At 40.2% G+C, this 25,653-nt stretch overlaps 1 protein-coding gene across 1 annotated transcript; it reads right to left on the bottom strand.

Moving 5' to 3' along the window:
- Positions 1 to 6,723: 6,723 nt before the first annotated feature.
- Positions 6,724 to 24,458, bottom strand: LOC134472858 (PRAME family member 5-like). Its single transcript, XM_063235227.1, has 4 exons — positions 24,121 to 24,458; positions 23,124 to 23,714; positions 21,702 to 21,907; positions 6,724 to 7,007 (listed from the first exon to the last, which is right to left on the bottom strand). The coding sequence occupies exons 1-4, from the start codon at positions 24,456 to 24,458 to the stop codon at positions 6,724 to 6,726; spliced, it is 1,419 nt and encodes a 472-aa protein (XP_063091297.1).
- Between the last annotated feature and the right edge of the window lie 1,195 nt (positions 24,459 to 25,653).

Here is a 25,653-nt window from a genome sequence, read left to right as displayed (position 1 = left end):
AAAGCCAATATCACCAAAAAACAAAACAATAAAAATGCCCTGTTGTTGCTATGTGTGGTGGCTCATGCCTGTAATTGCAGGTCTCAGGAGGTTGAAGGAGGAGGATTGATGTGAGATTGAGACCAGCCTGGGCTACAAAGTGTACACAAGGCTGGCCTGAACCAAATACCTAGATACATAGAATGCTTTTAAGTTCCATTTTTTTTACTTAAAGAGAAAAACAAAACAAAACAAAAAAACAGTAAAAGGGTACAAGTAATACAGAATTTCAAGAGAAAAAATTTACAGTAAGGTATCACTAGTTAATAGATTACATATTGTCATCTCAGAAACAGTTGTCCAGATTACAAAATTAAAGCATACAAAGTGCACATTAATACAGTGAGATTGCAGATAGTTTTGTTCAGTGATCCAACAAATACTCAGTAATATGGTTTTCTATCCTACACACTTAAATATACATGCAGTTATATCCTTTATATCACTTTCTTTCATCTCTTTTTTAAGATAACAATTACACATTTTGGGTTTTATTACTCCCACAGTTCTTATAACTTTTTCTTTGAAGAGGAAAAAAAAAAGCAAAAAACAAAACAGAACAAAAAACCCCCAATGTGACAAAGCAAAACAAAGTCAGTTAGAACAGGAGGATGGACATAGTATATAACGTAAAAAGAGATTACCAGGTGATCAACAATGGTTACCATTATGCCTCTTGTTATCTTAAAAAGAGTTGCCTGTATCATCTGGCATAATAGAATTGAACAAAATGGTACAGAATAAGACCAATAAAATCTACTTTGGAGACCTTACAGGACTTTCAAAGAAGATAATAGTCAAACCATAATGGGCATTATAAAATATCTTGTTGCCTTCAAAGTGGTTGCCTATACCCTCAAATTTGATACTATTAAACAAAACAGAATATAATAAAATCACTCAGACCAAGATATGGAGAACAATACAGGGGTTCAAATCAGGTTAATAGGAAAACAAAAAAGTTACTATAATATATCCCACTATTTAATTTAGTTTTCCCTTAATTGAAAAATAATAAGAAATAAATAAATTTAAAAAAAAAAAGAAAAAAGGGAGGAGATTGAGATAAAAGAGAACATATCAGTAGAACAACATAGGTCAGAACTGAACAATTTAAGCATTATTGTGTTTCACCACCAGATAGCCTGACATTAATAGTAGTTACTATGGTAACTACTATGGTATCTCTTTCCTTGAAATATTTGAGTATAACTTCATATACTATAGCATCAACCTTATCAAGACAGTGTGAAACCATTCAATAGAATGAAAGTATTGCAGGGTATTTAGAACCAGCTAACAGAAACCGAACAATGGTTTCTATATTATCTCTTTGCCTATAAAAGATTTTGCTTATACTATCACAAATATTAAAATATAATGAGATACAACATGTTAAAACCAATGGAAACAGATGAACAACAATTTGATGGGGCTTTAAAACAGGATGATATTGCATTTCTTATTTTTCTGAGAGGTTCAGGATGGCCTTGAACTCAGGATGTACTGCAGCTGGTCTCAATGTTTCAGTGATCCTGCAGCCTTAGCCTGTCCAGTGCTTGAATCACAGGTGCCCACAGCCAGACCCGCTTTTCTTTATTTATTTGTATTTTAGTTTACTTTTATTTTAAAGAAGGTAAAATAAAACATAACAAAACAGAACAAAGCAGATCAAAGGAAAACAATGTGACACAGGATTTCAAAGCAAGACAAGACGAAATAAACAATGGCTAACAATGTCTTCTAAATAGTTGTCTATATCTTCACACACAATGAATTCATACAGAAAAAATATTTTAAACCTAATCAAAATAGAATAATGAAAGCATTACATGCCTGCCAAACCAGATAATAGGAAAATAGGGTAAGATTGTATGAGGCAAGTGGCCTACCTAAAGTCACACATCACCATCCTTGAACTGTCATTTAGGAAATACTAACTGAATATACAAATTGTGAGCCAGTAACCTTCCAGGAATGCCTGTAATGCTGGCACTCTGGGAGATGTACCAAAATTCAAATTCAAGCCTAGCCAGGGAATTAGCTCAGGGGTTTAAGTACCTGTCTGGCAAACATGAGGTCTTGAGTTCAATCCAGTTTACCAAAACCAAAACAAACCAACAAAAGAAAGGAACTTCAAGCCCAAACTGAATAGTTAAGTGACTCAGCAAGATTTCATTTTAAAGCGCTTGTGATGTAATTCAGCACTGTAGGGAAACAGGAGGAAGGGAATGAGGGAGGGAAGGTGAAAGGGATGAAGGGAAGCAGGGAAAGAGAAAAAGGGTGGAAACTTCTAGTTAGATGAGGTGGTAGAAGCCTAAAGTACCAGACTTTGTGGAACTGGCAAAGCATGGAGATTTCAAAGTCAACTGCACAGTTAGGAGGCCCCACTTCAAAATCAGCAGAGTAGAAACAAGGCTGCCAGGACATTTAACTCCATCATATAGCACTCCTGCCTTGACCACAGTGTAGTGAGAGAAAATATAGTTCCTTGTTCCTTCCATTCACTGTGATATGTTCATACCTACAGCCTTTCCATGCCAGTCAAAGAGCTCTGTCTGGAAGCAATTTCTACAGTGAAGGTGTTAAAATACATTAGAAAGCTGGCTGTGGTGCCACATGCCTGTAATCTCAGCCCTTAGAAGGTTGAGGAAGGAGGATCATTGAGATTTGGAAGACCAGCCTGAGCTACGAAGTGAGCTCAATGAAATCTGAACTGCACAGTGAGACTCTCTTTCAAAAAGACTGCCACCACCACCACCAACAACAACAACTATTATAGGGGGCCAGGGATGTAGTTCAGTGCCATAAGCGCCTTCCTGGCAAGTGAAAGGTCCTGAGTTCAATTCCTGGTTGCAAGTAAATACTATTAGATGAGCTTTAGGTGGTGGGATACCCTGTAATTCAGCACTAGGGAAGCTGAGACAGAGGACTTCTAAGTCAGCCAGGGATACATAGTGAATTCAGAACCAGGCTGAACTGCCTGATGAGCAATTGTGTCAGAAAAAAAGAAAGGATTAAGTCAGGCCAGGCTTGGTGATCAACTCTTATAGACCCAGCATTTTGGAAAGCTGACAAAAAGAGACTCAAGTTGTAGCCCAGCCTGTATAACTTGGTGAAACCTTGCCTTGAACTACAAAATAAAACAAAAATGGGAGAAGGTGTATCTCAGTTGGAAGGCACTAGATGTGATTCTTAGGAGAAAACAAGATTAAAAAGAAACAGTTTTCCTGCTGGGCAAAGTAGTGTATGCCAGTAAGGGTGGACCACTGAGCTCTAGGCCAGCTTGAACTATAAAGTGAGACCCTGTATCAAAAAACAACAAGTTATTAAATGACTATACCAATACACAAAACAATATATAAGGGGTGAAGGCAAATTTACACATTTAGAATCCAAACGAAAATGTAACACTGGCTTGGTTGATCCAGCTACAGTCCCAATGGCACAGAGGCTGAGGCAGGAGAACCTGGAGTTCAAGGTCAGCCAGGGCTACATACTGAGTTGAAAATCAGCTGGGCAAGTGATCCTGCAGCCTTAGCCTGTCCAGTGCTTGAATCACAGGTGCCCACATCACATATTAGCCAGTTCATAGCCATTGGTCTGCCAATTTTGGGAACATTTGTCTCTCATAAAGGGAACAATGGTTGACACAGCATCATTTGTCTCTTTCAAAGGGAACAAAGTTTGACACAGCAAACAGGTTATTTGGGGAAAAATGCATACAGAACAGCATGATGACCGTGGTCAGTTAATCAATAACTATGTGGTTGGTGCGTGGTTACTAGGGTAATAAGCACAGCACAGAATGACAGTATTGCTAATAATTATCCTTTTAACTTTAGGTTTTTGATAATAACTTTCTTTTTAACTTTGCAGTCTAGTTTTTTTTAGCATTTTCGTACAACATTCCCCAAGGATTTTTGTCAATGAACCAAATCATTGGCTCATGGAGTTTTCAATCAGAGGTATTTGTTCGTAAACTTGTGTCCTTAAAATCATTCATTTTATAGTTTGAACCTGATCTTTGACATAATTTATCAATTTGTTTATAATGCAAAGTCCAATTGTTAAACAAGTAAGTAAGATTAACAGAGGTCTGGGGGCTGCTGTAATTAACATTGTCAACCAGGGAGATAGAGAAAACCATCGTTCAAACCAGTTTTGTTCAGCTTGTCTGGATTGTTTTCATTCCTGTAGCCACTTTTAAGGCTGGCCATACATTGATGGATAACCCCAGAATGATTGGCATACAAGAAACAATTTTTTCCTAATGCCCAACAGAGGCCTCCTTCCTTTAGCAAGTCTCAGGAGAAAGAAGTTTAGTGGAGGAGGATGGAAGATGAGTAACGGAGAGATCGAAGTGGCTGGAGAGCCTGAGGGCCTATGGGTTGGTGGGGGCTGACTGGGTCATATCTGGGTCATATTCGGAGACCCATAACTTAATACCATGATGTAATCCTGCTTTTCAAACAGGATTAGTTGGAATTTTGGGTCTTCAAGTCATATGATTACACTCGTTGAGGTTGCAGGAAGATGGGGTTTCCTGCATAAGGAAAAGGTAACGATCCCCTTTGTTTCCCTGCCAACGAGATACAGATTCACAACCCCAAAGTCTACAAAAATATTCTATCTCTATGGACTGTGAACACACCTACTAGTGTTATCAGTGTGAGCAGACGTTAGCTGTTGCTTTTGGGAGCAATGATACAATGGGCTATAATTCCTTTTGACTATGTAGGTCCCTACATGGCTCCATTAGCAACTAATCAGGCAGCATGGCATGCAGACCGAACAACATTCTCTTCTGTCTAATTTTTGCTGAGACGTTATTTAATAGGACATATAAATCTATCTTAATTATCCCATGGATAGTAGCATTGGCTACCAATAATTCACCAGTGAAATAGTCAGTAATTTTCCAAGTTCAAAACAGTGGGTTAAGAGATATCTCCTTGGGGTCTCCATAAGGAAGAACACATAAGAACAAGACTATTGGATACATTTGGCAACTTTAAGCTTTAAAGAATCCTTGGAGGGAACAAAAGTCCATTTATCTGTAGGTTGATTGTTGTCAGTGGTTGGAACTGTCTTGAAGTGGGAATGATGAATCCAGGCAGGCTTTCCAGCAACTTTGATGGAGGTCAGAGTGCTGAGGACCACAGTGTAGGGGACTTCCCACTGTGGTTCTAGAGATTCACATTGATGTCTCTTGATGAGGACTAGTGTCTCAGGTTGTACTGAAGGGTGTTCTTCAGAGTGGACTGCAAGCAGAGGATGTTGTTACCAGAATAGTCAATGTATGGAAGGTAGTACTGGCTGGATGGTCTGGAAGTACTTAATGAGATCTTGACTAGCCAGATTAGCTAATTTTTCCTCAGAAATCTTAGGAATAAGAGGAATAGTTATCTCATATAGAGTTTCAAAAGGGGAAACACATGCAACATAGGGGGTACATCATGTGCTCAAGAGGGCAAAAGGAAGGAGACTCACCCAGTTCTCATCAGTTTCAAATGCCATCTTAGTTATTACTGTTTTTAAAGTCTGGTTCGTTTTTTCTACTTGTCTTGAACTTTCAGGTCGGTAAGCGCAATGGTGTTTTCAATTGATCTGCAAAACTTGGGTTATTTTTTGAGTTATCTGGGCTATAAAACCTGGGCTATTGTGAGACCCCATGGATAAAAGGAGGTCAAATCAGGGACAACCTCATGTAAAAGTTTTTTGAATACCATCTGAGCTGACTCAGATTTAGTGGGAAAGGCTTTGACCCACCCAGTGAAAGTATCAATCACTACTACAAATACTTATACCCTTGAAGTACAGGCTTCCCCATTTCTGTAAAGTCTCCTTCCCAGTGTTCCCCAGGAATAGTCCCATGATAACCAGTGGTTTCCATTTGTTGTGATTGCTTTGGTCTCACCAACTGGCCCTGAAGGCATCTAAGGCTCACAAATTGAGTAAGCTTTCTAACTGAGTAATAAAGAAACAATCTTGAAACAGAGCAGCTAGTTTTGATCCTCTCATGTGAGTGGACTTGTTAGATGAATTGTCATCCCAAGTCCTTGGGGAGGAGGACTCAGTTATCAGGCAGTTGGTACCAGCCCCTGGGGATATCAGGCTTTGATTGGAGTGGAGCTGCCAAATGCAAGTCTTTTTGAGTGTAAAAGGGCTCTGACAGAGTAGGTGGAATCAGCAGCAATGCTGGGGCTGTCACAATTTCCAGTGATTTTGTGGCTGCTTTTTGGGCAGTGATGTCTGATAGATTGTTCCCTCGTGTAACAGGGTCATCTCCCACCTGAAGGGCTTTGCAGTGAATAATAGCCACCTTCCTTGGCATCCAAGTGGCAACCAACAAATCTAAAATTTTGGGAGCATTTTTTATCTTTTAACTCCCTGAAGTCAATAAACCTCCTTATAAATGGCCCCATGAACATGGGCAGTAGCAAATGCATACCTGCTCTCAGTATAAATGTTTATATCTTTTCCTTCTGACAACTTGAGGGCCTCAGTAAGAGCTATGAGTTCAGCTCATTGAGCTGATGTTCCCAGCTCCAAGGTTTTCCCCCATGGAATCTGAGAGTCCATGATGGTGGCTCCCATGACCTGCTTACCTTGACAGATGTGACTGCTTCCATCGGAGAAATACAATGGAACTCCAGGTCGCAGCTCATCCATCGAATCTGGTCAAAGTCCCATGAGGTGATTAATGATCTCACTACAATTGTGGAGAGGCAAGGAGGGGTCATCACCAGAGAGCAGGGTAGCAGTATTCAAGGATGCTGTTTCCTTGAAGCTGATAGTAGTTGGATTCAGGAGCAGTGCCTGATAGTGCATAACTCGGAAGTTAGACAGTGATCTGGGGGAGCCTTCATAAGAGTTTCCAGTGAATGAGAGGAGATACTTAAAAGTTTTTATCCAAATGTAAACTTCTGAGCCTCTTTCACCAGGAGGGCCACCAAAGCGATCACCTGCAGGTAAGGCGGCCATCTGGCTGTGCATTATCAAGTCTCTTGGAAAGATAGGAAACAGACCTTTGCCATGGCCCTGAACTCTGAGTTAGTCTCCTTTTGCTATGCTTCACTTTTCATCAACATAGAGGGAAAAAGATTTTTGCAAATTTGGCAGAGCCAGAGCTGGAGCTTCTGTTAAGGCTGATTTCAGTTGCTTAAAAGCCTGGTAGTGTGAGTCTGTCCACTCTAACGGGTCTTGAGACTCTCTCAATGAGTCACAAAGTGACTGGGCTATTTCAGCAAAGTTAATAATACAAAGCCAACAATATCCTATGGCTCCCGAAAATTCTTCTACTTGCTTCTTAGTTGCAGGGACGAGGATCTGCTGAATAGCTTGTATCTGCTGAAAGGAAGAGTCCACTAGTTTTTTTTTTTTTAGCATTTTAGTACAGCTCTTACCATTGTCACATTTTTTGAAACAAGGTCTTCTTTGTAGGGCAGGCTGGGTTTCAATTTACCTTGTGTTGCACCCAGGTTAGCCTTGAACTCATATCAGACATCCTGCCTCAGTCTCATGATTGCTGGGATTCCAGGGCCACCAGGCCTTGTCTCACTTTGGTTTTAAAAGAAAATTTGTTTTATCAATTCTGGTATGGGAGACTAAACTCCTGTATGGACCAATCAGTACATTTATTGTATTTTTCTGAGATTTTACTGGGATTGTTTTAAAGCCAGGGGTTTTGCTGTGCAGGACATCTTTAATTTGTGGTCAGATTGTGCGCACACCTCTAATCCCAGAAACCTAGAAGACTGAGGCTACAGATTCCTAAATACCCACCCAGCTTGGGTAATTTACTCACTTAGCAGGGTCTTGTCACCAATTAGAAAAGGACAAAAAAAGACCCAAGATTCCTCCAGAAATGAAACTCATTCATATAATGGGTGCTTACTGAATACAATTTTTCTTCATCACTTCTTTCCTTCATATTTTCTTTCCCTTCCCTCCTGATTTCCTCCCTCCATTTTTCTTTTCACTACTGGTAAGGACATCTCAAACACTCAAATACTGAACTTTTGTCCAACTCTTTTTTAGACAGGTTCTTGGAATTTCTAAAATTTGTGCTCAAGTTGTGGTCAAGCCTACAGAGTACTGATATGACAGGTCTGAACCAGTGCATTGACCCAAAACCTACCTTATCTTTAATAGAAGGTTGGAAATTTCCTAGGTCCCCAATCATGTATTATTAGCCCATTGCTTATGAAAACCTAAGATTAAGCTTGCTTGTCCCTGGTGTGTTTGTCACCAATGACCCCAGTTCACAGTTTTAAAAAGGTTACAGCCATTGATGAGGTTCAGTTATTTTGCTTTCCTGCATACTTTCAGGTTTGGCCTCCAGTTTATTTTTGATTAAGGTTTCTCCTCTTCCCAATGGCATGGCCTTACTTCCCATTACTGCTGTCCCTGAAGTCCTGAGCTGAGAGGACACAGATATCATGGTCAGCAGGTGGTCCTCTGCCCTTCAGAGGCCCAAGACAGCCTCCACAGTCACACAGGAGGGCTGGTGCCCTTTATCTGTGGGCACCTGATGGCAGCATTTGCTGTGCTTGGGATGCAGAAAAGCATCCTTTCACCATAGGGGGAGAGCAAGTCTGGGAGGTACAATACTCTCCTCTCTGAGGAGAGTCCCAGTCATGAGTTCAAAAATGCCTGTGAGCAGTGATTCTCAGCAGTGAAGATTGGAGTACTGAACCCAACTGTGCAGAGGTTCGTGTTTGTGTGCTAATGTTGTTTCAAGCATGAGTGATGATGGTTTGAGAACTTCCTTCCTTTCTTGCTTTCTCTCTCTCTCTCTTTTTTTCTCTCTTTCTGTCTTTGTAATTCTTAATAGAAATCACAGTTCCTTTTCAGTTGTTTTACTAAGAGACAAACATTGTTCTCTATTGAAACTGCCTTGTGAATATTAATCCTTCCAACAATATCAAAAAAGTGATCTACATGGGTGGTGCATGCATGTAACCTAGCACACTGGGAGACTGAGGCTGGGGGATCATGAATTCAGTCCCAGTCTAGTCAGTTTATTAACTTAGACAGACCCTTACCTGATATTTGAAAAGAGTAGAGAATAGTTCTCAAGGGGGAAGTCCTTGGTTTCAATGCACAGCATTACAAAGAAAGAAAATTAAGATGTATTTTATATGAGGATTACAGAGTAACCTAAATCAAAGCATAGGAATGTGTTCTGCCTTGTATCTAGATGTCTCCCAAATCCTCATGCGGTCATAAGTAGGGCTTGTTGAGAAATGCTGCACCAGTCTCAGAATCACAAATCAGTAAGATATGCTGATTAACCCCTGAACTATTATCCTGGTGTTGGGGACTGCAGATTCACATTGGCTAATTTTGCATATTTCCCTATTGGATAAAAGGGGAGTATGTGATTATTTGTACCACCATCTCAAATTTCCCATTGACACTTTTAAACATAAGGGCATCTGTGCGTTCTTGAGTCATCTGAGGATTATTCTCCAGTACAAGATCCTTTTAGCATGTGATCATCTATGGCCTCTTGAGTCAGAGTCTTCGGATTTATTGTAATCTTTTATTAGCTCCAGCTATCACTATATGCACCTAATAAATAGTGGCTGTTTTGGGAGTGGAGAAGTTTAATCCAGACATCAACTTCTCAGCTTTTGATGCAATACTGTGCTTGTCTCTGTTTGTTTAATTTTTTTCCTCAAATTCTCAAGACAGATAATTGGGCTTCTTGGATGAGCTCCCCATATCCTGCTCTCTCTCTCTCATAGCTGCATTTGATGTTTTAATATAAAGCTCATTAACATACAATATATGCACAAATGTTTTCACTGTACCTTTAAGAATCAACTTAATAAAATATCTGTGCTCTCTGCTGTGTGTGTGTGTTTCTGTTTTGGAAAGGTTTGTTCTCATTGTGGTTGACCTCAATGTTTCATATTCCTCCCTCTGCATCCTGATTGATTAAAGACCTGCACCACCTTGCATGGTTGTGAGCATTACATTTCTTTTTTTAAAATTTTATTTAAAAGGAAAAAGAGAAAAAACAAAACAAAACAAAACAAAGCGGTGAAGGATACAAGTAATACAGAACTACAAAAAAAAAAAAAAACAGTAAAAAAATCACCAGTTAATAGATTACATATTATCATCTTAGAGATAGTTGCTCAAAGCACAGTATCAAAGCATACAAAGTGGACATTCAAACAGAGACTGCAAACAGTTGTGTTCAAAACCCAACCAAAAACATTAATATGGTCAGCTATTTAACACCCCTATACACACTTGCTGTTGTATCCTTTAGAGCATTTTTTTCCCTCTCTTTTTTACAACAAAATTTACACATTTTGGGTTTTATTACTCCTTAGTTCTTATTACTTTTTTTGGGAGAGAATAAAGTCAAATATGGCAAAACAAAGCTGTCAGTCAAAACCAAGGATAGACATAGCACATGATGTAAAACCGAGTACAAGGTTATCAACAATGGTTATCGACAATGTCTCTTGTTTCCTTAAAAGGAATTGTCTATCTCATTAGATATTATAAAGTTGAACAAAACAGTAGAGAACAAGACCAATAAAACTTAAGCATTGTAAACATTACAGGACTTCCAAAGGAGACAATAGTCAAACCAGAGTGGGCATCTTAGTGAATCTTATTGCCTTCAAAGTAGTTGCCCATACCCTCAAACTTGATACTATCATACAGAATGGAACAGAGTCTAATCAGTCAAAACAAGATAATGAGAGTATTACAGGACTTCAAAACAGGTTAATAGGAAATCAAAAAAAGTTACCATTGTATATCCTGCTAATTTTTAAAATATTTCCTCTTAATTAAAAAATCATAAAATATAACTAAATAATTTGTTTAATGAATAAGGGAGAGATTGAGATAAAAGAGGACATAACAATATAACAATACAGGTCAAAGCATGACAGTTTCAGCAACCTAGTGCTTCACCACCAAATAACCTGACATAGTAGTAGTTACCATAGTGTCTGTCTTTTTCCTTGAAATATTGGAATAAAACTTCATATACTATAGCTTCAAATATTTCCATATCAAGAAGCCCAGGATAAAGCCTCTCCAATTAATAAGTGAAAACTTTATAAGGCTGCAAGGCCACATAATGGGGAATCATGATTACCACATATTTTTATATATTTGAATCATTACTTACATTAGGGAAACTATTCGGTATTCACACATGTGAGATTGATTTATTTCACTTATGAGTATGGTCTCAAGCTGTGCCCATTTATTGATAAATATCTCAATGTGATCCTTCTTTATAGTTGAATAATACTCCATTGCATAGAAATACCACAACTTTCTTGTCCATTCCTCAGTTGATGGACACTTGTGTTGTTTCCAAGATCTGGTGATTACAAATTGTGCTGCTATGAACATAGGTGCACATATATCACTGTGGTATGATGCTTTCATTTCTTCTGGGAATATGCCTAGAAGTGGAATAGCTGGAATAAATGGGACTTCCCATCCCAGCTTTTTGAGAAATCTCCAGACTGACGTCCACAAAGGTTGCACCAGTCTACACTCCCACCAACAGTGTAGGAGAGTTCCTTTTTCCCCACAGCCTCTCCAGCATTTGTTGTTGTTGGTTTTCTTGATCCTGGCCATTCTTTCAGGAGTGAGGTGGTATCTCAGCATGGTTTTAATTTGCATTTCTTTAATGACCAATGATGATGAACATTTTTTCATGTATTTATTGGCCATTTGTATTTCTTCATCTGAGAAGTGCGTATTCATCTCAGATGCCCATTTTGGATTGGATCTTTGAATTTTGGGGGTCTTAGTTTTTTTTTTAATTCTTTATATGTTTTAGACAAGAGTCCCTTGTCTGAGAGAGTTCACTAAAATCCTTTCCCAGTTTGTGGGTTTTCTTTTCATTATGGTGGAGATTTCTTTTGACATGCAGAAACTTTTTAATAAGTAGTGGTCCCAGTTATTGATTCTGGGAAGTATTTCCCATGTAGTTTGAGTCCTGTTTATGAATTCTCTACCTACGCCTATGTCTTCAAGGTTTCTACCCAATTTGTCTTAAAATAGATTTAGTATTTCTGTTTTAATATTCAGATCTTTGACCCATTTAGATTTGAATTTAGTACATGGTCATAGACATGGGTCTAGCTTTCGTTTTTGGCAAATGGAGAGCCAGTTTTTCCAGCACCATTTATTAAAGAGACTGTCGTTCTTCCAGTGAACCTGCTTGGCTTCTTTATTAAAGATAAGGTGGTTGAGTGTGTTTGTAGTTGTGCTTGTATATTCTAATATATTCCATTGATCTTCAGCTCTCTTTTGATTCCAATACCATGTTGATTTTACTACTGTTGCTTTGTAGTATAACTTCAAGTCAGGTATTGTGATGCCTCCTGCTTTGTCTTTGCTGCTTAGAATTGCCTTTGCTCTTCTAGGTCTCTTCTGGTTCCAGATGAAATTTAGGAGTGATTTCTCTAGATCTATAAGGTATGTTGATGGTATTTTTATTGGGATTGCATTGAATCTGTATAACAGTTTTGGGAGAATGGCCATTTTCACAATGTTTGTTCTTCCTAACCATGAGCAAGGGATGTCTTTCCATTTTCTGAGATCATCTTCAATTTCTTTTTTCAGTGTATTATAATTTTCCCTGTATAGGTCTTTCACTTCTTTCATAAGAGTAATTCCTAAATATTTCATTTTTTTGCTTGCTAATGTGAAGAGTGTAGTTTCTCTTATTTCAGTCTTTGTGATTTTGTTGTTTGTGTATAAGAATGCTATTGATTTCTGAGTATTGATTTTGTATCCAGCCACATTACTGAATTTATTTATTGTATCTAAGAGTCTTTCCATGGAGTTTAGGGGGTCTTCTATGTAAAGTATCATGTCATCTGCAAACAATGATAATTTAACTTCTTTTTTTCCTATCCTTACCCCTTTTATTTCTTTCTCTTGCCTAATTGCTTTGGCCAGCACTTTCAGTACTATATTAAATAGGAGTGGTGATAAAGGACATCCTTGTCTTGTGCCTGATTTTAAAGTAAAGGCTTTCAATTTTTGGCCATTTAGTATGATACTGGCTGTTGGTTTGTCATAAATGGCCTTTATTATATTGAGGTAAAGACCATCTATTCCAATTTTCTGTAAAGTTCTTATCATGAATAAATGTTGGACCTTATCGAAGGCTTTTTCTGCATCGATAGAAATGATCATGTGATTCTTACTTTTGGCTGTATTGATATGGTAGATTACATTTATTGATTTACGTATGTTGAAAAATCCCTGCATTCCTGGCATTAATACCAGTTGATCATGCTGTATAATCTTTTTGATGATTTGCTGCATCCTAGTTGCCAATATTTTATTGAGAATTTATGCATCTGTGTTCATTAGGGAGATCAGTCTATTGTTCCCTTTTTTAGTTTGGTCTTTCTCAGGTTTTGGTACAAGAGTAATATTTGCTTCCAGGAATGACTTAGGAAGGATTGCTTCCCTTTCAATTTCATTGAATAGTTTGAGGAGAGTCAACATTAGGTCTTCTTTGTATTTCTTGTAGAATTCTGCAGTGAATCCATCTGTGCCTGGGCTCTTCTTTGTAGGTAAGGACTTAATTACAATTTCAATTTCATTAACAGTGATTGGGTTACTCAGCCATTTTACATCCTCTTGATCTAGCGTTGGTACTTCATATGTTTCTAAGAATCTATTTCTTCTGTGTTATCAAATCTTTGAGAGTAGAGGTTTTCAAAATAGGTGTTGATCTTCTGTATTTCTGTAGAATCTGTAGTGATTTCACCTTTTTCATTTCTTATTGCATGAATTTGAGCTTTTTCTTTCCTTTTTTAATAAGGTTGGCTAGGGGCTTATCGATTTTATTTATTCTTTCAAAGAACCAACTCTTTGATTCGTTGATTCTTTGGATTGTTTTCTTAGTCTCTATTGCATTGATTTCTGCTCTGATTTTTATAATTTCCTCTCTTCTTTTGGCTTTGGGCTTGACTTGCTCTTCTTTTTCTAGATGTTTGAGGTGTAGCATCAGGTTATTTATTTGTATTCATTCTGTTTTCCTGATATGGGAACTCAGTGCAATAAATATTCCTCTGAGGATGGCTTTCATTGCATCCCACAAATTCTGGTACGTTGTATCTGCACTTTCATTTTCTTTTAGGTATTGTTTAATTTCTTCTGTGACCCACTGATTACTCACGTGTGTCTTATTCAGTTTCCATATGTTTGTGGGATTTTTGCAGTATCTTTTATCATTAATTACTAATTTCAGAGTGCTATGATCCGATAACATGCAAGGGATGATTTCAACTCTTTTGCATTTGTTTAAATATGCTCTGTGAGCTAATATATGGTCTATTTTAGAGAATGATCCATGTACTGCTGAGAAGAATGTGTATTCTGATGTTGTTGGGTGGAACATTCTGTATATGTCTATCAAACCCATTTGTTCACAGGTGTGATTCAGTTCTGTTATTTCTTTGCTCATTTTCTGTCTGGTTGATCTGTTCCTTGGTGTCAATGGCATATTAAGGTCTCCTGTTACAATTGTGTTACTGATAATTTGAGTTTTAATTTCTGTTAATAGTTGTTTTATATAACTGGTTGCTCTGGAGTTTGGTGCATATATATTTAAGATAGTTATCTCTTCCTCTTGGAGTTTTCCCATTACGGGTATATAGTGACCTTCTTTGTCCTTTATGGTCATTGTTGGTTTAAAGTTCATGTTGTCTGTGAACAGAATGGCTACTCCTGCTTTTTTTTGGATTCCTGTTGCATGGAGTATTGTTTTCCATCCTCAGTCTGTGAGTATCCTTCTGGGTTAGATGGGTTTCCTGTAAACAGCACATGTTTGGATTTCATTTCTTGATCCATTCTGCTAGTCTGTTTCTTTTGATTGGTGCATTGAGACCATTTACATTAATGGTTATAACTGTTGAATGCTGGTTTATTGTTGACATATTATCACTCTGCTGTTGCGCCTTTATCTTTCTATTCTGTTTAATTATCTGCTTTGCTTAGTGGTTTTTTCCTTTGTGTATGTAAACTGTCTTTCAATAATTTTTGCAGGGTTGGTTTGGTGTTCATGAAGTTCTTCAGCTGTTCTTTGTCATGGAAGTATTATATTTCACCATCAATTTTGAATGATAGTTTTGCAGGGTACATCAGTCTAGGTTGGAAATCATTTTGCTTTAGGATCTGGAATACTTCACTCCATGCTCTCCTTGACTTTATTGTTTGTGCTGAGAAGTCTGCTGTGATTCTGATACGTTTTCCTTTATAAGTGATCTGTCTTTTCTCTCTGACAGCTTTTAATAATCTATTCTTGTGTTGGATTTCTGGGATGGTGATTATTATATGTCTGGTTGTAGTTTTATTTTGGTTATGACTATTTGGAGTTCTATATGCTTCACTGATCCTGATGTCGGTTTCTGATCTCATGCTTGGGATATTTTCAGCTATTACTTCTCTAAATATCCTCTTGACATCCTTTATGTTGTCTCCTTCTTTTTCATTAATCCCTATCATTCTTATGTTATTTTTCTTTTCAACGTCTTGCAGTTGTTGAATTGTTGTTTCCTGATTCCTTGTTGTTTTTAAAAGATCTTTCCTTTCCTGTTCACTAGCTGCAATCCTCTCTTCAAGGTCTGAAATTCTATCTTCACTTTCATTGAAGTGGTTTTTACAACTTTCAGTGGAGCTTTTTTATTTCCTGTATATCTCTGTGCATCTGCATTATGTGTTCTGTTTGTTTCTTATATTGCTCATCTAGGGATTCTATCTTTTTGTTTAGTTCCTACAATTTTTTAACTTTGTTCTCTCTAGATATATTCAGAATCTCTTTCATTTCTTTTATCATTTCTTCTTTTACCTAGGAGATTATTTCTAGTTTGAATTTCTTTAAAGCTTCCTGGAGTTGCTTGTTAATTTCAGTAGCTATTGTGTCCGATATTTGAGGTGAATGGCATATATTTTCTTCTATATACATTGCTCCTAGTGTTCTTGAGATGAGTTGGAGGTTTGAGGTTGTAATTTGGTCTTTCATTTTGTCACTTTCCTATATTTCTGTGTTTCAAGTGTTATTTGAAAGCTTCCTCAGGGTCTGTTGGAAATCCCCTTCTATGTTTGCCCCTCCTGAAACTCTGGCATCCCGGTACCCAAATCCACTGGGCCTGCAGAACCAATGGCCCTCCTCTGCCTGTTCAGAACTCCACAGTTCCAGATAAGCTGGGCCTCAGGGACACTGTGCGCCCACCTGTCCGTTGGAAGCTTCACAGCTCTCCAAGCACAGCTGGGATGCAGACGCGGATGTAAACACCTCAAACCCACCTCTCCAATTCACTGCACCCGGAAGCCTGGAGGGTCCTGAACAATCTGGGCTTTGGGCAGAGTGTGCTGCAGACTCACCACAGGCCACGGGGCCTCTGGAACCTGCGATGTTCCCCTGCCCTCTGAGACATCCACAGTCCTCCAGACACACAGGAAGGCTGATGCAGCCGCCCCAGATCCGCCTAGCCGCTCCTCTGCACACTGCTGGCGAGGTGCGGAAGTCCCAAGCAGGCTGGGCTCAGGGGATAGCGTGAGGCCGCCCACCTGTTGGAAGCTGCACAGTTCTCCCAAGTGCAACCAGGATGGGGAGGCAGATCGAGCATTACATTTCTTATGAAAAATATGATTAAAAGAAAGCAAAAATGGGAGTCTTAATCCCTCCACTTCTTGTAATGAGGCTCTGGGAAGTGGTGAGTTAGGACCTCTAAATGCCCAGACACATCTCCTGGGTCAAGGCTCCATTTCTGGTGAGGAGCCTCCAGACAAAATCGAGGGTAATAGTGCAGGTTCCGAGTGGCACCTGGACAGCTTCATTTCTTTCCTATGTTTAGGTTTCTGGGAATTTGACAGCTGCAGTACTGTGACCACGTGTGAGGAAAGATTGGATTAGGGTCTCAAAATCCATGACAAATGCAACATTGGCTTGAGGGTTCAAAATCCATCAACAGCCAAGACTTTCAGGCCAGCCTAGGTTCATAATAAATTCAGAATCAGCTTGCTCTAAAAACCAAGACTTTCTGTAAAAAAATTCCGTGAAAAACAAAAGATTATTTTAACAAGCCAGGCATGATGGTTCAGTCTTACAATACCAGCACTGGGAGGATGAGGCAGGAGGATCACTGCAAATTTGAGACCCTGGGCTCCAAAGTGAGTTCAAGGCCAATCTGAACTGCATCTCAATTGATAAAATATCTGAGAAAATTCAATTACTCATTCATGGTATTTTAATCCTGTTCATGAAAAATGATTCATTTCTTTTAGCCATATGTAAGTAATTTCAGTTGGACTTGGTGCTACAAATATTTAATCCCAGGGCTCTGGGAGGCTTAAGCAGCAGTGTTAAAAATTTGAGCTTAGCCTGGGGCATAGAGCGATATAATTATGTATTTGGTTTTAGTACAGACAACTTAATTCATTACATTTGTGTTGAGCTACATCCTCACTTTTAATATTTTTATGTATGAGAGACAGGGTCTTGCTATACTGTTCAGGGTGGCCTTAAAATTACAGTGATCCTCCTGCCTCAGCCTCAGGAGTGCTGGGATTACAGGTGCACACCACCACACACTGCCCACATTTTTATTTTGAGACAGGACCTGGTGAGCTTTTTGGGCTGGCTGAAAATTCCCATCCTCCTTCCTTAGCCTGCCCTGTTGCTGGGGTTATAAGGAGTCCTCTGTAATTTTAAAAAGCAATTCATATCATCGGTATTTATGTAAAAGATAACACCAGTAGCACTGAAACAGTATTTCATAATAGTTTTTAAAACTACCACAGGAAGTACAGTCCTGTTCTTGAAAATTGCTCTCACCTGGCCTGAATCACCAGCAGGGGGCAAGCTTGTCCCACAGCTTGGAATCAGCTGCATTAGGAATGGAATCAGTCTTGTGCTCCCATCTGCATTCCTGCTGGGTGTCAGAGTTCTGCTTTTGTGTGGAATCCTGAGATGCTGGCCACATGGAAAACTGTTGCATTTGTGCACTGTGTCTCTGCTCTCCCCTTTTCTCAGGAACAGAGGAGTGTGTTGTTGATGAAGTTGGTGGACTATGTTCATGTGTCTCTATAGTGTACATAATGAACATAAAGTGTGTTGTGTCTTGAATCATAGCATCTAGTCTTCCAGGATGATAAAGAAGTTTCTAGGGTACAACTGTATTAGTTACTTTCCTCATTTCCACTACTCAGCACTCACAAATTAAGGGAAGAAAGGTTTCTTTAGATCACAGTTTGTAGAGGTTTCAGTCCATAATCTGTTGGCTCTAAGGCAATGTGGCACAGAAATCAGGTATCACAGAGAAAAAGCAGTTCACGGTGGGCAAAAAAAAGAAGGGATGAACACAGCTCTTTTTTTTTTTTTTTTTTTTTTTTTTTTGGTACCAGGGTTCTAACTCACAACCTTACACTTGCCAGGCAGGCGCTTATCTGGCTGAACTATATCTCCAACCCGGCCACAGGTCTTTCTATGTGTGATTTTTATCCAACTACTTAGGATGGGTGGCCCCCACACCCTTAATCCTAGTGCCCTTCAGCCTAATAATACACCATGAACCAATCCCAGTGTGATAGAGAGCCCTTCTGGGCCCTGTCTCTGTCTGGGAAGTTTATGTTTGTAATCCCATAGAAAAGTTATTGGAATTCTGATGAGTTAATTCCAATCTATGACTTCCAGTGCAACCCATGGCAAGAATAAAGACACTAAAATATAATTCTGGGGAGTTCAGGGTTCACCAGAACAAATGACTTGACCCAGGGCCTCACCAGGATTTTATTAAATTGTGAAGAATGGAGTGGTTTAAGAAGGTGTAACTGTGAGAATGGCAGGAAATATGTGAATCTTGTGGGGTGGGTAGGAAACCCCAAAGCACCTCTGCTATATGCACAGAGCCTAATCTGAATAACACAGTTGAGATAATATCTAATGTTTTGGGGTTGGTGTTTCAGCTGTGATGTGCAACTTTTATGCCCTGGGAAGTCACAGCCTCTTACCTCAAGCTCATCCCCTTGTGGAGTGGTGGCTCTTCAGTACAGTGGTGGGAAAACAGTGACTGCCATCTGGCTTCATAGATGAAACATCAGCGTCTCAGCCAGCCTTCTTTACATTGCTTAAAGTCAGTCAAAGGGGCAGATGAGTACATATCAGTACATGCATCTCTGTGCACATCAGTACATGAAGACAGGGCCAGAGCTGGCCAAGTGGAGATAACTGATCTTTATTAAAGAAGAATCATGCCGGTGGTCCTCCATAGTGTCACACACTGAAAATTCATTCCTCTCTGGAAAAGCTCCACATATGATCACTGAGGCTTTGGGGAGACATCTAGACCAAGCCATAAGAATAATCAAAGCAGAGTTGGTAAACTGATGATTTTAATGCACTTTGCTTTCCACTTTCTGACAGAGAAGCTCCATGTTGCAGTGCCAAATGCCTGGAATCCTAGCACTTGCAAGGTAGAGGGAGTTGTATTGCCACAAGTTAGAAGCCTTAATGTTCTACACAATTAGTCCAAGACCAGCCTGGACAACCTATCAAGATACTGTCTTCAGAAAATATAATTTATCGCAAAGACTTTTGCTTGTTCCTTTGCACAGTACTGTAGCTCCAACTTAGGACAGTACCATGGAACTACATCTTCTTCAAGTATTTTAATCTGTGTCTTGTGAGATAGGGTAATGAAGATTGGCTGTGCTAGTCTTGATCGTGCAGTACTTACACCTCAGCTTCCTAATTCACCAGGATCAGAGACATGCACCATGAATTCAGCAGCTGTTTAGAACAATTATATCAATTTTGGCTGCAGTAGTACCAATAGAAACAAACACAGCCTAGAAAGCAACAAACTTAACCTACCCTTAATATAATTTGTGACTTTTAATGATATGAGCTAGATTCATGATTATAAAACAGAATATAAAAGAAACCAGATAATTATATGCAACATATCAATCTGTGATGTATCAGTTTTGAGTGGCTGGGAGTACAGCTCAGGAGTGACTACTGGTCTTGCCTGCATCAGGCCCGTGTCTCTACCCAGAGGGCTGAAAAATGGGAGTAAGGATCTGAATTCCTACAGCTCATCCCTATGGACAGGGTGCTCTCCAATGGCTTTGTTCCCCTCTAAACATTGGAAATGGCTGAGGGATATATGGGAAGCCAAGATAGATGTGCCAGTGCATGCCTGTGCTCCCAGAACACATGGAGGCTGTCATGAAAACTACAGGTTGAGCTTAGCCCGCACAGCTCAGCTGCTTAGCGAGACCCTGTCTCAAAAAGTAAACTCACTAGTAGCAGAAAATCAAGAGATGGAAGGGAGGGGGCTGGGGATTTAGCTCAGCGGCATAATCGCCTGCCTTGCAAGTGTGTGGTCATGAGTTCGATCCCCAGTACCGATAAAAAAAAAAGAAAAAGACAAAGAGATGGAAGGGAAGAGAATGAGACTTAAAGTCACTTAAGGTATATTATGTGTATGTACCAGCTCCTCGTGCTGAACTTGACCATTGCATACAACAGACATGTGAAAAAAATAAAAAAATATGAAAAAATAAAGAGCGATAGGTAACTCAGTATGATGGTCCTTAATTCAATTCCCTAAGTAACAAAAAGAAAGAAATAAAGGCAGCTTCCCTAACCAAGATGAATATTATTATGACACATGGCAAACATAGTAATAAACCACAAATTGGAAAGCCAAGAATTGGACTGATTCTTCATGAAAGAGTTTACATTAAGATTTGTTCATTTGTCCCCCTGTGTATCTAGTTATCTTTAAGACAAAGTCTCACTATGGAGCCTCAGCATTCAAAGTACTGGGATTATGAATGTGTTCTTGCATACCTAAAAGGTTTCCTTTATGACCATCTGATAAATATTTGTAGAGGATTAACACATTTTTATCACTTTCATATTACACAATACCCAACACTCATAATTTCAAAGGAGAAAAGTTTATTTAGTGTTACAATTCAATTTGACTGACCAGCATGGAAGAAGTACATGGCAGAGGGAAAAAGCTCATAAGCTGGATGTGGGACACAGACAGAAGTGAACAGAGGATGAACGGAGATAGTTTCTTCATGGCCTTGGCTCCATTGACCAGGCATTGCTAACCATACCTCCATGATACAGGCATCTCCCACAGACCCCAACAGGCAATGCAAGAGGCTTTCTGGGGACATCATGATTAAGAAAATACAATCACCATGCTGAAGATGTACACCATGGTAGCATCTAAGGCTACTTCAATAGTGATACTCCTGTGTGACAACCCAGTTTCCTCTGGGCTCCAGTCTGTAGAATTGACATGGTATGTCAAAATTACAAGAGTGGGTACAGATCTGGACATTAAGAGAAGGTCTTATGGCCTTCAACAGCACTGTCAATTTAGCACAGACCTGGGCGAATTGCTCAGGGTGTACACACTGTGTTGGAATATTGGACTCATAGCTCTCCAGTGGGGCAGGATACAGACCTTGGGTTTACTGGCTCATTCTTAAAGTCAGGCATAGCAGGACCTCATGGGTGCTCAGGGAAAAGTAGTTCCCACAGCAACTGAAAGTCCTGAGCCTTGAGCAGCTGCTCAGGGCAGGCAAGATGGCAAGGAGCTGGGTGTCTGTGAACTCACAGTGCTCTAGGGCTAGGGTCTCCAGGGTGCTGGCCAGATTGTGTATCAGAACTCGGAGGGTATCAGGATGGAATGAGTGCATTGAAATCCAGCTCAGAGTCAGGGACTTGAACTGGCTTGTGCTTGCACATTGGGACAGATGCTTCAGGTCAGATTCCTTCAAGGGGCTTGAACTCAAGGAGAGGGCCTTCAAGGGGGTCTGTGTCCTGCAGAGAGAGAAGAGTCATTTGGTATGAATGGAGGTGATAAATGAGGGGAATTAGGAAATGACCTCAAGGCAGGAGAGCCAGTGTAGCTCCAACATTCCTCTCACCATCTGATGGTCCCTGGAATGCTGCGTGCTGAACTCACTCATCCTTCTGGTCACCATCACATGTGTGATGGGCTCAGTCTCCATTTTTGCAGTGTGCCGTGCTCACTGCCAAGCACAGTCATAGCGCAGGCCCATTGAGGCCAGTGGGTGAATTGCAGGAAGAATGAAACCAGGCCATTGGACTGTATTTGGCCTTACATCCTCAGCGAAACGTATGTCCCTGTTGCTAGCCCTGCACTCCTCCTCCTCCTCCTCAGCTCCAGACTCCTGTGCTTCCCATAAGCTCATTGCCCTGCCTTGACACTGTTATGACTTTCATGTTGCCATCTGTTCAAAGCCTTACATACTGACTGGTGGATATTTGTGCAAGTGGTTATGTCCAGGGTGATACCTGGATCAGCCCAATGACTGGTTTCACATGCCAGCAGTTCATGGAATTATTAAACTAGGAAGCACCACCCTGGGTGTGTGTGGCACTAAGTAATAGGCTTGTAGCCTGGATGGAATATAAAGGGAAGAAGGAAGGCAGCTTGCTGCTTTCTTCCTGCCATTTGGTGGAATGTTTCTTCTCTGCAATCCCTGGATCTGGCTGACATTTGACTGCAAACTGTAAAACTATGAGCTAATAAAAACCTCCACTTGTTTTACTTGTGAGTGTTGCATATTTTGTCCTAGCAATCAGAAAAGTAACAATGAGAAGCACTCAGCAGTCTTTCCCTAAGAAGGACATAGAAAATGGACCACTTCCCATCACAGCTGCAAAGCAGTCACCTGTTGAGTGTTCAGGTGTGTGGCCTGCCTCTCCATGAGTGCTGTCTCTTCCCTTTTCCCAGTACTTTACCTAGATAGTCTTCCTAGGGAAGAAAGATAATCTGCCCTCAGTTGCCTGCTCTATGACAGCTGGCTTTCAGACATGCACCTGCTTCAGAACTTGTAGCTTAGTTTAATCCCTGCTTTACATGGGAGGTTATGGGAGACCTTGCCATGGTCCAGATGGTATTGATTTTCCCACTTACCAGTTTCTTCCCCTAGGCCAGCAGATGGGCACATATGCCCTATTAGTATTTACTGTAACCATGAATATGCACGGGAACTTATCACACACTCACCTTAAAATCTTATGCAGAGCTCCTCGTAGGAAGAAGACTTCCTCCATGTGAAGCTCCTGAAGACTCTGCATCTGTCCTAAGTGAGAAGCATAGAGTCGTGAATACCACTTGTTTTTGGAGGGAGAAGGGAACTCCTCTGTGCTTAAGCATCTGAAGTGAAATGTATGAAGGTTGGTCATCTTCTTGAGCTGAGAGACAAATGCTTTCATGGTTTTCTGATTCCAGTCACTGAACACATGCAGCTCATGGATAGAGTCCAGGTGCACAGTTCGCAGAAGCTTAAGGATTTTAAGGATATCACTGGACCTGATCGTCACCTTCTCACAGTACAGGCGCACTGAAGCTTTTCTCTTGCTGGCCCACTTCAAGAGGCAGAGCTGTAGTTTGTCATGGGTGGCACAAGACGAACTCCAGTATTCAAAACAAAGGTGTGTGAATATTCTCAGCATTGGCTGCTTTTCACCTAAGCAAGGCTTGCCTTTTTTCTTATTCCTGGCATCTGTCAAGTGGGCAGCACTCATTGCTGTGGGCCCTAGAGTCCAGAATTCCCTGTGTACATCCCTCCAGTCCAGCACCTGCAGATTCCACCTGCTGGGTAGGGAGAGAAACAGGATGCAGCCTAAAAATGGAGACAAAGGCCCAACTTCCTACACTGTTTTTTTTCCTTATCTCCTGGGCATTAGAGGCACAACCACTATTTCTGCCTTCTTGTTTCTCCCTTCTCTAAACTTTTATCATTTGGATGCAGCTTGATTCAACTTGTGGTTCCTGTAAGAGCAGGAAGGTGCAGGCTCCTCCTGAGTTCTCTGCACCATGCCCATGCTGCTTTCTCATCAGGAAGCCCCTTCCCAGGTGGTGCACAGCAAAGACCAAGACCTCTGCGCTCTCCCCAACATCAGAAGCTGCCCACACTTCAGTCTCCCTTGCTCCTTGACACCAACTGTCCCTTATCTCGATTCCCAGTACCGTCCTTCCAGTATATCTGTATCACTCTCACCTGTGCTGAAACTTTTGTGACAGCTGTGTGTCAATTCCATCCAGTAGGGCTTCTAAGCTCTGTAGGTTTTTCTGTTGTGGTGTGATTTCTCCAAACTGAGTATGTGTGGACTTTGAGTTCCTCAAATCCATCAGGGTCCTCAAGGGGAGGTAAGGGAATGGCCATGCCTGCACCATCACCTTGAGGACTTCATTGTGTTCCCCCATGAAGGCATCCATGAATATGTCATGGTACATCAGGGTGGACAGGTCCTGCAGAGCAGTGCTCAGTATGGTCTCACTTTTCAGCAGACTCTGCTTGGCCAGCTTGTACAGTGTCAGTGGGTTCCGCGTACTCATCCTGAAAGATCTACAAGAAGAAGTATTGTGTGTAACATCCACTGTGGCCAATCTGAAGAGCCCTGTTCTAAACCATGAAGACCAACTCAGGCCCAAAGCCCTTATCTGGCTATGAGGAAGCCTTCTTATTTTAGCCCATTTTCTCTGACCTGAGTGGCTACAGATCCATACCTCTGCATCTGTTCCTACCAGGACGCCACTACCCTTGAAGTCACTAGTATTTTGAATTTCAGTCCCCCTACAAAGAGGCTTATGAGTGTTGTGAAATCTCAGCCCCTTCCTGTTTGGGGAGCTTCTGATCCTTGTGCTAAGGCCCTAGAAGAGAGCAATGGAAATATATTATTGACCAGCCAGCTTACCATCTCTAACAACTATGACGCCAGTTGGGAGGTATTGCAGAGATGCCATCAAATGGGTCCTACTGTTTTTAATTTAAGATGTTTAACAAACAGGTATAGAAGCCATGTAACATTGCTATAGAGCATGTGGGTTTTAAAGATGGAAAATGCTAACTCTGATGTAAGAAAACTCTTGCACACATAATAACATCACTTTGTGACTGAGTGCAGTGAAAAAATATATGAAAATTTATTTCCATCTTGAAATTACAGTAAAACCGAGCATGGTGGCACTTGCCTGTTATCCTAGCACACTTGAGGCCAAGGCCAGTGGTCAAATGGTGTACAGAGTGGGTTCAAGTCCAGCAAGACCTGAAAAATTAAATCCTGTCTGAAAACTACAAAATAAAATAAAATAAAACAAAGTATTACTGACTTGCACACAAAAGAACACATCTATTTCCCCTGCATTATAGGAGGCTAAGTTGAGCCAATTTTATGTTCAAGCCCAGTATGTACAGTTTAGTGGCTTAGCAACAATATCTTAGAATAAATTCTAACTAAAATATCATTGTGGGAAAGTAGGTCAGTTCAAAGTCTCTGTTTTAAAGCCCAGTACCAAGAAAACGAAAAACAAAACAGTGAGTTTGGAGGTGCAGCTGTGTAATTCCATGACTCTGCAGGCTGAGGTAGGAAGATCACTCAAATTTGAAGACAAGAAAGCCATTGAACTACTTATAAATTTGTAATGAATCAAAAACAAATAACAAAGAACAGCCAAAAAAGAAAAGACAGAAAATCAAAACAAAAAAAGCTAAAAGACCACACACTCACACACACACACACAAGATAGCTAA

Source organism: Cavia porcellus, unplaced genomic scaffold (genome assembly GCF_034190915.1).
Source record: "Cavia porcellus strain 051 isolate PalLab524CR breed Dunkin Hartley unplaced genomic scaffold, mCavPor4.1 scaffold_25, whole genome shotgun sequence".
Taxonomy (NCBI): domain Eukaryota; kingdom Metazoa; phylum Chordata; class Mammalia; order Rodentia; family Caviidae; genus Cavia; species Cavia porcellus.
This window is presented reverse-complemented; position numbering and strand designations above follow the sequence as displayed.